This window comes from Panthera tigris, chromosome E3 (genome assembly GCF_018350195.1).
Source record: "Panthera tigris isolate Pti1 chromosome E3, P.tigris_Pti1_mat1.1, whole genome shotgun sequence".
Taxonomy (NCBI): Eukaryota; Metazoa; Chordata; class Mammalia; order Carnivora; family Felidae; genus Panthera; species Panthera tigris.
In genome coordinates, this window is record NC_056675.1 from 39355685 (window position 1) to 39370369 (window position 14685).

Sequence of the window (14685 nt, forward strand, 5' to 3'; positions counted from 1 at the left end):
CCCCTGCGAACCCGGAGAGCCTAGTTCTCCAGGGTAAGCCTCTTCCCTTCTGTCCTTAAAGCATAACCCCTTCGATGTTGCCTGTGTTGTTGGTTTGTTGGTTTGTTTTGGCCACCAGTGACTACAAAGCTACAAAGTTCCTGGATGTTTGAAGGGTCTCTTGGTAAAATTCTGGCCGGAGCTCTGGGGCAGACTAACCAGGTTTGCTCTGAGCTGTCTGACACTTCCCCCAACACGGGCTCCTCTGCAAACTGCCTTCTAGATCCTGGAGAGGGTCAGCCAGTCCTGTCCAACCTTGAGGCTTCCTGGGGTTTGGGGCTCCGGTGCCCTCCCACGCTAGGCTCTCCTGTCCTGCAGGGGACCCCCAAAGATGTGACGGAGGGCTGAGGTGCTAACGCCTGTCTTTGGGCACTCTGGGTGCAAACAAACTCGGATGCGGTTCATTCACAGAGGACGCGCCCCTGCCAGTCTGTCTCAGTCCTTGGCGGCTGGAGCTAGCAGACAGGGCCCCTCCCCTGCCCAGGCAGCAGCTTCCTTATCAAAGGGCCACCCGAAGAATGGTCTTCGCTTTTGGGATTCTTTGCCTTTGGGGCATGTCTGATGTTACCTTTGACACGTCTTTAAGAACAAGTGGGTTTTCCTCAAGCAGCTTTTTCAAAGAAGTCTGGACCATTTTTGCCTCCTTTTGCACATCTTGGTCTCTGGGCACGGACGTTACCTTCTGCAACGTTACCTGCTTTCCCCAGACAAGGGTGGGAAGGGTGAGCGCTTTTGCGAGGGCGGGAGGCAGAGGCCTCAAGCACACCCCACCGCCCCTTCCCCCGGGGCCAATGTGGGTATTCCGGACCAAGCTCACAGCCGTGTGGCCAGGGTATGGTGGACGTGGAAATTCCACGTGGCTTTTCCTTTTGAGGAAAATTCAAAGACTTAAAGCCTGGGGATGTGAAGGCACAAGTCCGTTTTCTAGAGTTTCTAAAGTCCTTGTGGGACTTTTGCCTCTGGAAGATTCTCAGACCAAGAGCTGACAGAACAGACCTTTCTCCTATCGGGCTCCTGGAGGAACGTGGGGAAGAGGCGTTCCGGAAAGGGGACTGGTTTTGCTTCTGCTCGGCTGACCAGCGTCACAGGAGCCAAGCCATCCCTCCCCCCTCCCTGTCCCTCCAGAGCCACGGGGGTCCCCGGCACTGGCTGTCACCCCCTCTGCCCTGGGGGTGGATTACGGTCTCCAGACTCGCTCAGATGCTGAGAGTCAAGGCCACTCCCGACCACAAACAGGAGGCCGTGAGCCAGCCCGTTCACCCGTGCTTCGAGAGTCACTCTCTGACCCACTCACCGATTCTTGCTTCCCGTTGAGGTCAGAAAACCTGGCTTTCAATTCCCGCAAGACATTGGTTTCAATGAGGAAAAGCAGGATGAGGTACACAGACCCCAAGATGGCGAGGGCTGCCAAGTACTTCCCCATCCCGAGGGACTCCCAGGCGTAGACGCTCTCCTGGACCATGTATCTCTCTACTAACGAGGAAAAAGCAGGTGTTACCAAACTTTGGGTGGTTTCCCGGCTTTTCCTCACCTTCTACCTATAGTGGGCAAATTTCTACCAGAGCGAGTACCATTGGAATGCCACATGTGCGTCACCAGTGCTGTCAGCACATCCCGGCAGATGGTAAACATGAACTACACTTTGCTTTTCTTGAGACAACCCATCATCTGTGCAAATAATGCAGTAAAATCAAGGACCTCGCCCTGTCCACATGACAGCTATTTGAAATGCAAGATATTTATGCGTTTGGTTCTTTGATCTGTCTTCAGTCCCCTACAGCTTCAAACAACCAGTCACGTAAAAACATTTGAGAGCCTCTATTCCCCTCTTTTTTTTTTAATTCTTAGAAAATATTTTCTTTTTAATTTTTTAATGTTTATTTATTTTTGAGAGAGAGAGAGAGAGACAGATCGTGAGCAGGAGAGGGGCAGAGAGAGAGGGAGACACAGAACCCGAAGCAGGCTCCAGGCTCTGAGCTGTCAGCACAGAACCTGACATGGGGCTCGAACTCACGAACCACAAGATCATGACCTGAGCTGAAGTCTGATGCTTAACCAACTGAGCCACCCAGGTGCCCCCTCTATTCCCCTCTTTTTAATCTGATCTGCTTTAAGATTTTTCTTTTAAATATGTGTATTTTATTTAAAAAAAATTTTTTTTTAATGTTTATTCTTGAGACAGACAGCATGAACGGGAGAGGGTCAGAGAGAGGGAGACACAGAATCCGAAGCGGGCTCCAGGCTCTGAGTTGTCAGCACAGAGCCCTATGTGGGGCTCGAACTTATGGACTGTGAGATCATGACCTGAGTCGAAGTCGGACACTTAACCGACTGAGCCACCCAGGAGCCCCTAAATATGTGTATTTTAAAATTATGCTGTAAATACACCCTGGGGAAAAGGAACGTGGACGAGGGAGAGAATAAAGGTACTTCTCCACTCACCCAAACTGTTGTGATAGTTTTGTTTAATCCTTCTACCCTTTCGAGATACGATCTTTTACAATATAAATGGAGTGATACCATGCATTATTTTCTCCCACTCACTAGTTTCATTTAACAATGCGTAATGGACATCGACCGTATCAGGATGCAGAGATCAAAATAATAAAGATGTCTGGCGATGGTAAACACAGGGACAGTGATAAGAAGCAGCAGGATTGCAAGTCGGCTTTGTAACTCCGCTTGTGGTTTTCTACACCACTGAAGAAACTGCATAAAAACAATGACCACTCCATGATTCTGGATACGCAACACACAGTAACTGAAAGGGAGTGGGTACGGGTGGTATAGGAGCAGTTTTTGTGTTATGGAAGTTAAGCTCGCGCAAACTCAAAATGCAATGTCAGAACTGAAGGGTGTGTGGTGACCACAAGTTAGCTCTAGAATACACGTGAAAGGAAGTAAGAAATTAAGCCGTTTCATAGGAGGTACCTAGGGTAGTTGAATTCACAGAGTTAGAAAGTGAAATGGTGGCCGTAGGAGGGGGCATCAGAGTTTCATGGGGACAGAGTTTCGGTTGTGCAGGGTGAAAAAAGAGACAGGGGCGCCTGGGCGGCTCAGCAGGCTGAGCGTCCGACTCTTGATTTCAGCTCAGTTCATGATCTCGTCGTTTGTGAGTTCGAGCCCCGTGTTGGGCTCTGCAGTGACAGTGCAGGGTCTGCTTGGGACTCTCTCTCTCAAAATAAATAAATGAAACTTAAAAGAAAAGTTCTGGAGACGGACGGTAGCAATTGCTGCACAACAGTGTGAATGTGCTTCATGCCGCTGAACTTATGCTCACAAACGGACGAAATGGTAAACTTTATATACATTTTGCCACAATTGAGAAAAATAGATAATTTTGCAAGGTGTTGGAGAGCATGTAGACGAATTGGACCCGTCTTATATCGCTGGCAAAAATGTAAAATGGGCGCAGCCACCACGGAAAGCAGTTTGGTGGCTCCTCAAAGAGCTAAGCCACATACTCGCTCGTAGGTACGGACTCCAGGGAACTGAAAACACGTCCACGCGAAAGCTGGAACATGGATGTTCGCGGCAGCACTATCCGTAACTGCCAAAAAGTGGAAACAGCCCGCATGTCCATCACCGGATGAATACACGAACGAGTTGTGGTCCCTTCACACAATGGAATAGTATTCAGCCGCCAAAAGGGAACAAAGTACCGATACCTGCTACAACGGACGTGAAGCTTGCAAACATTACTCCGAGTGGAAGGAGGCACACATAAAGGACACATAAATCACACATACTGTGTGATTCCATTTATATGAAATGTCCACGAGAGGCAGATCCACAGGGACAGAAAGTAGATTTTGTGGCTGCCAGGGGCTATGGGGAGAAGGGAATGGGGAAGGAGTGTGAATGGAGGGCGTTTCTTTTTGGTGAGATGGAAATGTTCTCGAACTGGGATCGTGGTGTTCCTCGTACAGCCTTGTGAATATGCCCAGACCCGCTGACTTGTATCCTGTAGGAGGGCGGATCTCCATTTGCGATACTCACAAAATTTATTACACTCAGACTGGCTCAGGTTCCTGGTTTTGCATAACTTCTGGAGTCCGTGGTTGTAGTGTAAGTTGAAGAGAGCCATTCCCAGGCAGTGGCCGGGGAGCATTAGGAAGGCATGATCCAAGGACTCCGAGACCCTGGTGTGGCCTTGGTCTGTGAGGGTGACAGAAAATAGTAACTCTCCTTGCAGCAAGGAAGAGGGCATGTCCCCTAGCACACGTCTCTCCGGGCTAGCTGCCTGTCTATCTACGCCAAGGATCTGATGTCTGTATCTGTTATCTGTATCTGTATCTGTTATCTCTCACCGCACTGTCACGCCCGGCCCCAGACCAGAGACCTGGTTCCCCCTCTGCGGTCACTCAGCCCCCACGCCGTGAACAGTTGTCTTCTGCAATGCTTCTTGAGCCTGCGTTTCACCCCCACTCCATCTGTTCCTGCAGACGTGTGCCAAAATGCTTGGTGTGATTTTTGGGAAACCCAGCAAGAGCTCAGCTGCCTCGTGAAACGCATCTGCGGAAGGGGTGAGTTTAGAGGCCGGAGGGAGACACGGTTTACAGGGGAGCTGGGGCCTGACCGCAGGGTCTGGTGGGCCCGCTGTGAGGTTGTCTGAACGTCATGGTACAAACGGATAACGAGACTCGGGACCCGCCTCTATAGTTTGTGGAGACAAAAACCATCATTTGCGATGCTGTACGTCACCACGTACCTGGAAAGGCCACAAGAATCAACCAGAGTAAGAAATGAAGGCAAGGTGAGCCAATTGGCTGGTTGTGAAGTAAATATGCAGAAACTGGGGCCCCTTAGAGGTTTAGAGAAACCAATTTTTAGATTTGTGTTACGTTAAAAAAACGGAATACCGAACGAGGTTGTAAAGAAATTGAGCTACGTTTAAAAAATATTAAATGTTTATTTACAACAAATAAACAAATGTGTTCTGTAAAAGCAATATTCTACACCTAAGCTTATTACAAGAGGACAGATGTGTGGTGCATGCACGGGGCATGGTCCGGTACCGGACCGTGTTGATAGTTCACGCACACCGCTGAGTCCTGCCACCATCCCCCCGCCCCCGCCCCACCTCGCCCCGCAACGTGCAGCCCCAGCACAGTGTCACCGACAGAAAGGAGGAACCGAGGGGCGGGGGTTGGGGCTCTCATGTCACACTTTGTGGCTCCAGACCCACGGGGAATTCGGGGGAGCCCAGGGACACGTGACTTGCAGATGGCCTGGGGAGAGGCTGAGCCAATTATACGAGAGGAAAGAAACCATACTCTCAGGACTTGTGTTTAGAGCCTTACCGCTTTTGGGTATCAATCTGTGAAATTCTTGCCGGGGGTGGGGGGCGGCCACTGGGGTGCATGATGAGTTGAACTTGGATACGAGGCGTCTCAACCAATGTGTGCTGGCCGCTGAGACACGGCCCACACAAGGGGCAGGAAGCAGAGTTTAGGGCCACCCTTACGTGCTCGCCAAGGTGTGGGTACCCGAGGCCCAAGGGTTATGGCTCCGGTGACCGGGCTTGAGCTGCACCTGAGATGGTAACCCGGCAAGACAGCTAGGAAGGTGGCAGAGGTGACTGGGAGGGAAGCGCAGAGGACCATGGCCTCCTAACTTTCTCTCTTTAGAATTTTAAATTTGGAAATCTAGCCTGGAGGCTGAGGGGGAGGGGGAGGGGATAGCTGCCTGAACCCCGGGCTTGCAGCCCCCCCCCCGCGTGGGTGGGGTCGTGGGTGGGGTCGATGGGAAGGCTTAGCCACTACACACACAAGGTTTTCGAGCCCGGCCTAGGAACCAACAGCCTGGCGGTGTCCCCGGGCCCTGAGCGGGGCGTGGTTGGAAGCTGAGCGGGGACACCCCCTTCCCCCCAGCTCACCCTAACCAGAATCGGAGAGAACATCCACAAGCAACGCATCTAACTGAAGAGGCAGATATTCATGGCTCCTGCTTACTTCCCTTTTTTCTTTCTGGATCCTACCCCAAAGCTGCTTAAAGCCCAAGCACGTGGTCACGAACCATCCTCCGTATCTTGCCCCCCACCCGAAGGCGACTCTTCTCCGCTGCACTCTGGGGCTGGACCCACTCCTTTCCGTGTCCTGTACCTTCTGTCCTGCTTTGCCCTTTCACCTTGCTGGCCTGTATCTTTCCGCTAGCTTTCCAAGAACGAGACGCAATGGGTCACGTTTCTCCCGGCTGTGTCTGAACGTGTCTTGATTCTGTCCTTCCGCTTGGTTGAGACCGGTGAATGGAGCTTAGGACTTGTCCGCTAGGAGGCATCTGAATTTAAGGCGTGGGTGCTCTTTCCTTCAGTTTTGGATGTTTGATGGATCCCTTCAGTCGAGCTTGGTTTGTTTCCAACTCTGGGAAATCTTCTTGCTTATTTCTTTTGCGAGTTCCTTAAGCCCACCCTCTCATTGTGGAACGCTTCTCCATTCACAGCTTGGCATCTCCTGGACTCTCTCACGGCACCTGCCTTTGCTCGCACCTTCCTGGTTTTCCTCCTGTCTTTTTGCTCTACTTTCTGGGAGGTCGACAGACCGTCTTCCAACCCTTCTGCTATATGTTTACGTTGGCAGTCAGCTCTTTCTTGCCCTCAGAGTTTTTCTTCCTCTTGGAAATCTGCTGGGTTTTTTTAAAATGTTTAATTATTTTTGAGAGAGCAAGAGAGAGCGAGAGTGTGTGCGCCCACGTGCACGAGAGAGTGGGGGAAGGGCAGAGAGAGAGGGAGACACAGGATCCAAAGCAGGCTCCAGGCTCCGAGCTGTCAGCACTGAGCCCGACACGGGGCTTGAATTCACAAGCGGCAAAATCATGACCTGAGCTGAGTCAGACGCTTAGCCCACTGAGCCACCCAGGTGCCCTGGAAGTCTGCTGTTTAATAGATGCAGTCTTTTCCGAAATGGTTGATTTGTTTCCTGCATTTCCCTGCCCCTGTATTTCATTTTTGGTCTCCGTCTTTTCTGTGGCTGCCGTCCTCAAGTGTTCGGCGGCCCCTGCCTATCTGTCCACAGAAACCAGAGGTGCCGGGAGGCGAGTTGCTAGCTTTGTGCCTGGGGGCTGGGCGACATTCTGGGCAACCAGGCAGGGACCAGTCTGAATGTGTAGGTCTCTTTGGCAAGCAGGTTCAGTTTGTCAAGACGCGGGTCTCCGCCTTCCGGGGTGACTGTGTCCTGTGCTTCCCGCTGGGGATATGGGAGCAGGGACAGTGGAGGTGCCACAGACCGTTCTCTGTGCTACCTTTACTCCCAGGCTTCTCCGGGCTTCTGCGGTGCTCAGTTAGGTCCTTTCAGCCATTTTCCCTCCAAATGTCCTTTGGATGCTGCTTCAGCACGAATTCGTACACTTTCATTTCCTTTGCTGTCATTCGAGTAGAGTCTCAGGACAGGGAGCTCAGATTTAGCTTTATACTCTTGTCTGTGTGGACTGCTGTGGTGACAGCAGGAGCCCCCGGGGCGGGCGTATGGTGGCCAGGGTCTGGTCTCTCTAATGGTGTCCCTTCTCAGGGGTAGGGATGGGCGTTCTTTCCCCCAGACCAGAAGTGGAGTTCTTGTCCTGTCCCAGCCTCCTTCCCCGATGACTTTTAAGTTGGAGGGTGCCTCCCGCTAAGCGGCAGAATGGTCTCGGTCCTTGTTGCTGTGTAGGAGGGGAGAGAAGACATGGCAGGAAGCAATCCAAGAAGAAATGGATCCCAGAAAGGTCGAGGGATCCAGAGAGAATGTCCAGAGATCCCTGCACCCCATCCTGGTCACTCTCGGCGAAAGCTCTGTCCCCATCAGGGCCCCTCAGTGACTTGGAGCTGCTTGTCTCTCTGGGGTGGGGCTGCGCGCCTGAGGAGAGGAGAAAGGGACAGATCCCTAGGTCCCTTCTGGAGGCTTAGGGCAGCGTTGCTCAGGGTGACTGCCCGGACTGATCTGTGAATCTTGGCGCACGCTACCGCGGAGAACTGCGAGCTTAGGGTTCCCTCACGATATGCTTTGCTAACCCCTTTCCTCTGTCTGCAGCACGCTTTTGTTCTATTTCAATCATAAAGTCAAAATGCTGTCCCGTTTCTGATCTCGGATGAAAATAATTTCCGAAACTCCACAGGTGGTTTGCAAATAGAATGGGTGCTGCAAAACACGGCCAGTTAGACCAGTAAAACAAGCTCTAGGTAGCTGGAAATACGTGCATGGCCAGTCCTCTAAGACACAGGGCGGCCCCTAAGATGAAGACAGAGGGAGCTGTTCACACATTTTTAAGCAGACACAGCCACAGAAAGTCACCTTAAAGGAAGTGGTTGCCATCACAGTAAATGACAGAGAGAATCGGGGTAGAAACCCCAAGGTAGAGATTCAGCCCAAACGCAAAGATGTCAACGTCAAGGTGTGCGCTGTGAGTGACGACTCATTCCCCAGCTGCTTTCACCCTGATTACACACTCACCAAGCAGGCTTCTCCCAACCTCGGCTTATTGATTTACTTACCACCTGTTTTAAAACTGAGGAATAATTGGGGCGCCAGACGGTTAAGCGTCCAACTTCGGCTCAGGTCATGATCTCGCGGTTCATGGGTTCAAGCCCCGTGTCTGTGTTGACAGCTCGGAGCCTGGAGCTGCTTCGGATTCTGTGTCTCCCTCTGTCTCCGCCCCGCCCCCTGCTCACACTCTGTCTCTCCCTCTCAAAAATATCTAAACGTTCAATTTTTTTTTTTTTAAAACCTGAGGAATAATTTGTTTCGGTGAAACGCATGATTTTAAGTGGACAGTTTGATGAATTTCAACAAATACTTACGCCCACGCAACCAACACCTCACTCGAGACGCAGAGCATTTCCAGAAGGTTCCCTGCCATCTCCGTTTAGTCAATCCACCCTCCCCCTGACTCAGAGGCCACCGTTCTCCTGACTCTGTCACTGGGATCTGTCCTGTCAGTGGGGTCCGAGACCCATCAGTCCGCCCTGCTGCAGGTGTGGGCAAGGCTCCTCTCTCCCTTTCTCTTGCTGAGCACAGCCCCCCGGACGAACATAGCCACCGTGTTTATGTGCGCTCCCGGAGATATGTGCCGGGGACATTGGGACACAGTTTGGGACTCTTCACAAGACAGCTGCTCGGAGCAGCTTCCCGTCTGGGGACACAGCTTCTGTGGCTGTGACAGGAGGAAGCAGACCCTGTGAGATACGCAGGGACAACGGCCCTCACCTTTGTCCTCCATGACTGAGATGAGAATGAAGGGGCCGATGCTCAGGAAGGTGAGCATGACCAGGAGCTTGACAAAAGCACTCCCTTCGTTGCGAAAACAGAAGCTGCTCAGATACACCAAGGGGATGCTCGCCCAGCTGTAGAGCATTAGCACCAGAACGATGGCCTGGACGTTTTCCTGGTGTGTGAAGGCTTCTTCCTGGTGGTACAGAAACACCACCTTGGGAAAGAGGGGGAGAGTTCGGGAAAGCCACTGAGAGTCGATTCTAAGGATTAGAGAAAGGGTACGGTGATCCCCACTTAAAAAATAAGGTGTTAGTGGGGTGCCTGGGTGGCTCAGTTGATTAAGGGTCTGACACTTGATTTCGGCTCAGGTCATGATCTCACGGTTTGTGAGTTTGAGCCTCATATCGGGCTTTGTGCTGACAGCGTGGAGCCTGCTTGGGATTGTCTCTCCCTCTCTCTGCCCCTCCCTTGCTCACTCTCTTTCTTTCAAGAAAAAATATATGTGTGTATGTATAAAATATTAAAAAAATAAGATGTGCGAAGGAAACAATCAGCAAAACTAAAAGCCAAACAACAAAATGGGAAAAGATGTTTGCAAACGACATATCAGATAAAGGGTTAGTGTCTAAAACCTATAGAGAACTTATCAAACTCAACACCCAAAAAACAAATAATCCCATGAAGAAATGGGCGTAAGACATGAATAGACACTTTTCTAAAGAAGACATCCAGATGGCCAACCGGCACATGAAAAAATGTTCCACATCACTCATCATCAGGGAAAGACAAATCAAAACCACCATGAGATACCACCTCACACCTGTCAGAATGGCTCACGTTAACAGCTCAGGCAACAACAGATGTTGGCGAGGGTGCGGAGAAAGAGGATCTCTTTTGCATTGTTGGAGGGAATGCAAGCTGGTGCAGCCACGCTGGAAAACAGTATGGAGGTTCCTCAAAAATTAAAAATAGAACTACCCTTCGACCTAGCAATGGCACTACTAGGTATTTATGCAAGGGATACAGGTGTGCTGTTTCGAAGGGACACATGCACCCCAGTGTTGATAGCAGCACTATCGACAATAGCCAAAGTATGGAAAGAGCCCAAATGTCCATCGATGGATGAATGGATAAAGAAGATGGGGTGTATACATACAATGGAGTATTACTCGGCGATCAAAAAGAATGAAATCTTGCCATTTGCAACTACGTGGATGGAACTGGAGGGTATTACGCTAAGCGAAATTAGTCAGAGAAAGACAAATATCATAGGACTTCACTCCTATGAGGACTTTAAGAGACAAAACAGATGAACATAGGGGAAGGGAAACAAAAAGAATATCAAAACAGGGAGGGGGACAAAACAGAAGAGACTCATAAATATGGAGAACAAACGCAGGGTTGCTGGAGGGGGTGTGGGAGGGGGGATGGGCTAAATGGGGAAGGGGCACTAAGGAATCTACTCGTGAAATCATTGTTGCACTATATGCTCAGTAACTTGGATGTAAATTTAAAAAATAAAGAAAAAGAAGAAAAACAAAATGTAAGATGTTAGCAGTACTGCTCAGGTGCTCCCTGTATTTACTCATCAGACAGTGCAGACACTGGCCCTGCCCCTGGAAGTCGGCACCACGAGGTCAGGGGCTCCGTGACAGTTATGAAGCACGGGCCAGGTAAAGGGGGACGTGACCCACCCCGCCCAGAGTGCCAGGGGATCGCAAGTTGCACAGTGCAGTCACGATCCACCGGTTGCACCTGTCAGTGCCCTGGTGAACTGTTTCTGGGCTGTGAACACACGTCCCTGACGCACGACCTCTTAGGAGCTCGTGGCAACGGTTATGGGGATGCGGCAGATTGGAGACCCTAGAGCAGGCCCCTCTGCTGGGACCTTTTATCGAGAGTGAGTGATGAGTCATACCCTGGGTCGGCTGCCAGACTACACTTCTTTGCAGGGTCCCGAAGGCAAGCCCCCTGCCCCTGCTCCCGCCGGGACGTGCGGAGGAGGGTCCCCGAACCACGCGGCCCTCACCAGCAGCAGCAGACTGGGGACCAGGGAAGTGATGAGGTCCCACAGCAGAGCGGAGAGCCAGAAGGTGGCCACATAAACACCACTGACGAACTGGATGTGCTTGGCCTTTGTGGATCTTTCTTTGACCGTCAAGATGGCAAAGGAGCTGGACAGGAAAGCTATGCCGAAAAGCAAGTTGGTAACAAGGTAGTGTCCTTTAGGGCTGCTGCGAAAGGACACGAGGGGAGAGGAAGCCGTGTGAGCACAACTGCTCACACCAGCCGTCTTTCACAGTGAAAGACGTCCCGGCGAGAAGCGGATGAGAAAGAATAGGTGGCCAAGGGGACACGGCGTGCGCGGGAAGGATTTCCTGGGGCGGGACGGTCACACTCACTTGTACAAGACGTCCTCCGAGGCCTCCAGGGCCGACTTAGGTTGAGGGTGGTTGGACGCCGTGATGGAAGCCGCGGCCCCGGAGAGCAGCTTGAAGAGGAAGTTGTCCACGAGCGCCAGCGCCACGGCAGGGGAGTGGTACGCCTGGTTGTTGAACAGCGCCGTCACCGTCGTGTGGTTCCCCTGGTCTTCAAAGGAAGCAGCCACGACGTATTTGAAATCAAAGCTCTCGGGCTCCTCCTCTGCCTTGTCCAGGAGGAGGTCCTCCACCGAGCCTGCAACAGAGCCGGGCGCCCCGGAGCCTCACGCCCTGGACCCCGGCCCCGCGCCCCCTGAGCGCCTCACCACCTGCCCCACCCCCCAGGAAAGCGGGCTCCTCTGGACGCAGCTGGCCCCTCCGTCGCACGCCCGGGCCTCCACAAAACGTCCCTTTCACTGACTGAAGCCGTGGGGGGGGGGCGGGGGGAGGAAAAACGTCTAGTCATTTTTTTTCAGGTGACTCTTTGCCTGGACGGTGTGGCCCCAAGAAGCCCCGTGCTTCTCCCAGTCGCTCCCGTCTACGTGGAAGGACACACGTGGTCGCACTGCACCTCCCCTCCCCGAACCACAAAGTGACCCTCACGGCCCACCTGGCCCGCAGCGCCCAGTCTCCATCCAAACTCCATTGGCGCCTTCAAGGTCTGGCCACACCCGAGGACCCACCGTGCCCCGTGCTGACAGGTGCTCTCCCCCCCCCCCCCCGCCCCGCCCGGGGTTTGGAACTTTCTCCGCTTACCCCCTGCTTGCTGCGGGGTCCACCCCTGCTCACATCTCAGGCTCTTACTCCGCAGCCTGTCTCTCCCCATCCGAGGCCGAGCTGTGTCCCCGTGATCCCACAGCGGGACGGTCCCTACACATTGCAGCTGTGGTCACCCTCTCTAGGACCTCTGGGCAAGGGGCTCACTATGGGCCGGTGGTACCGCTGTTCTTCCCGGTACTCTCGGCACACGGCACCACGGAAATATATGCACACCTAGACCTCTGGGGTCGTGGGTGCTGAAAGGGACCCTCCTTCACAGCAGCAGCAGCAGGAGTGACGCGCGCAGGCAGCACGCTCACTCCGCGGGCCCTGCGTGCGCCCCTGGGCGGGAGGGAGGAGGCGAGCTTTATCCTTCTCCCCGTCTTCCCCACCAAGAAACCGAGGCTTGGAGACGTAGGGCGCTGTGATCCTGCCATTTTGCTCCACCGTGTTCTGCATTTGATCTCTTCATTTAAAAATGTGAACACCTCAACATTTTATTTCTTTCCAAGAGAACGCGTGCATCTAACTTTTCAAACCAGATAATCCTGCAAGACTCGGGATGAGAAACAGCAGGGCCCTGGCCTGCCCTTCGTTGTCCCCAGTGCCCGCTCGCCCGGGGCGACCAGACTCTCCAGCCGTTTCTCTGGATCCCTGAAGCACATTTACCTCTGGACGTCCCGTCCTGGAAGCGGGGACTTTGTTCCTTACCCCACCCCACCCCCTAAGGGCTGCCCTCCTCTCCGCTCTCCTGGAATACATCAGAAAGTTGGTTAAGTCAAGGCACAATCAAGTGCTCTGTTATGGTAGGTCTCCTTTTTCAGACGATCTTCCCCTGCCCTCCTGAGTTCATGTCCTCCCTTTTCACATTTGCTCAGTGATCTCTATATCTGTCACCAGACTCCCTCCATCGAAGTGTAAATCCCCTCTCAGGACACATCAAACAGCAGATAATTGTCCGTTTCAGTTTTGGACGTGCCGCCATCCCCAGAAAGACACAGCCTGGCTGCATTTCCAGGCACCCTCTCCCTTTCCTGTCATCTGGCGGCCAAGAGATCTTCTGAGACGTCTGGCTGTTCACCTGACTTCAGGGCGCACCCCCTACCACGGCCCCCAGAGCACGCGCTGCTCTCCTGGGCCTCAGACTTACTCAGGGTCTCCAGAGGGATCTGTTCCTCCGCCACAAGCATGTCTGTGAAATGCTGTGAAAGCCGAGGACCCAGCCTGGAATTGGGAGAAATATAGAACGGGACGACGGTTCGGCCATATGTTCTCAGGGTCAGTTCCAGCGGCACGCTGCCTGTGTTCGTTTCCAAGTTGAAGATGGTGAGGCTGAAGGTGGTGATCAGCAGGGGCACCAGGACCTGTACCGTGAGCATCAACAACCAGTTGCGCCAAGAGTACAGGACCCTTTTCAGGAGCATGGCATAGAACTGTTGGCAGATGAGGCTGAACTGCGATAGAAAAAGGGGGGGGGGGACACACCATTAACACGGCCACACAGAGGAGCTAGCCTCCCCCCGGCCACAGTCTCGTATTGGGTCTAATGCTTTGATGATGTTCAAAATTTGCTTTGACCTGATGACTTGATTCACATTTAATGGCAGAAAAGGAAGTCACAGATTGGAAAGCTCTGGAAGAGTAGTAGCCTGAACAGATAGCAAATGTAAGCAGGATACAATTTTTTCTTTCAACCCGCCACATTATCAGAAACTTTAAGTTGGTGAGGATGTGGAATGCCAGTGCTGAGGTCTTCATTTGGCACCACTTTTGTAGAAAACAGATGACCTGGATGAATACAATCTAATTGAATACGCATGTAGTCTTTAGGCTAGAAATTCCACTTTTAGTAACATATCCCGCAGGTAAATACGCAGGACCCGTGCACAGCGTGGCCCTTGTGGCACGGGCAGTCAGTGTAAAGGGTGCGGTCATGTGCACTGAGGTCGAAGACATAAAGTTGGGCCAGGGGTGGGAGGCCCCGGAGGTCAGCGCCATGAGCTCCCGCTCGGCTTCTCGCTGGTGCTGCGGGAGCTGGGGCAGACGGGGCCCTCGAGCCTCAGGGCTGGTGTTCGTTGTGCGTGACTCATCCACCCAGAGCCTTTGTGGGGAGAGGCTTGGTGGTCAGGTTTGAGTCAGGCATTCTTAAGTTTCTGGCCCCAAATACCGACAAATCCTTGAGACTCTACCAAGCATCTCTGAAATTTCCCGCCTTGGACACGAAGGCCACGTCCACCCAGAGCATTCGTCAAAAGATGCTGCTCTCAACTTGTTCAAGGTTGTGC

At 52.6% G+C, this 14685-nt stretch overlaps 1 protein-coding gene and 1 long non-coding RNA gene across 6 annotated transcripts in view; one reads left to right on the forward strand and one right to left on the reverse strand.

Annotated features, from left to right (window-relative positions):
* The window catches only part of LOC122234747, a 28659-nt gene that overhangs the window by 11250 nt on the left and 2724 nt on the right, over positions 1-14685 (forward strand). The gene's annotated exons all lie outside the window — the stretch shown is intronic.
* The window catches only part of LOC102958727 (ATP-binding cassette sub-family A member 17-like), an 87959-nt gene that overhangs the window by 9715 nt on the left and 63559 nt on the right, over positions 1-14685 (reverse strand). For 3 of the 5 annotated variants that reach the window (XM_042972324.1, XM_042972322.1, XM_042972325.1), the window contains 7 exons: positions 13551-13854; positions 11624-11897; positions 11251-11455; positions 9216-9435; positions 4039-4197; positions 1334-1512; positions 608-736 (listed from right to left, as the gene is read on the reverse strand). In XM_042972324.1, the coding sequence (XP_042828258.1) occupies positions 608-736; positions 1334-1512; positions 4039-4197; positions 9216-9435; positions 11251-11455; positions 11624-11897; positions 13551-13854 (1470 nt within the window). The remainder of the gene's footprint in view (positions 1-607; positions 737-1333; positions 1513-4038; positions 4198-9215; positions 9436-11250; positions 11456-11623; positions 11898-13550; positions 13855-14685) is intronic. The other 2 variants (XM_042972323.1, XM_042972326.1) reach the window with 2 other exon arrangements.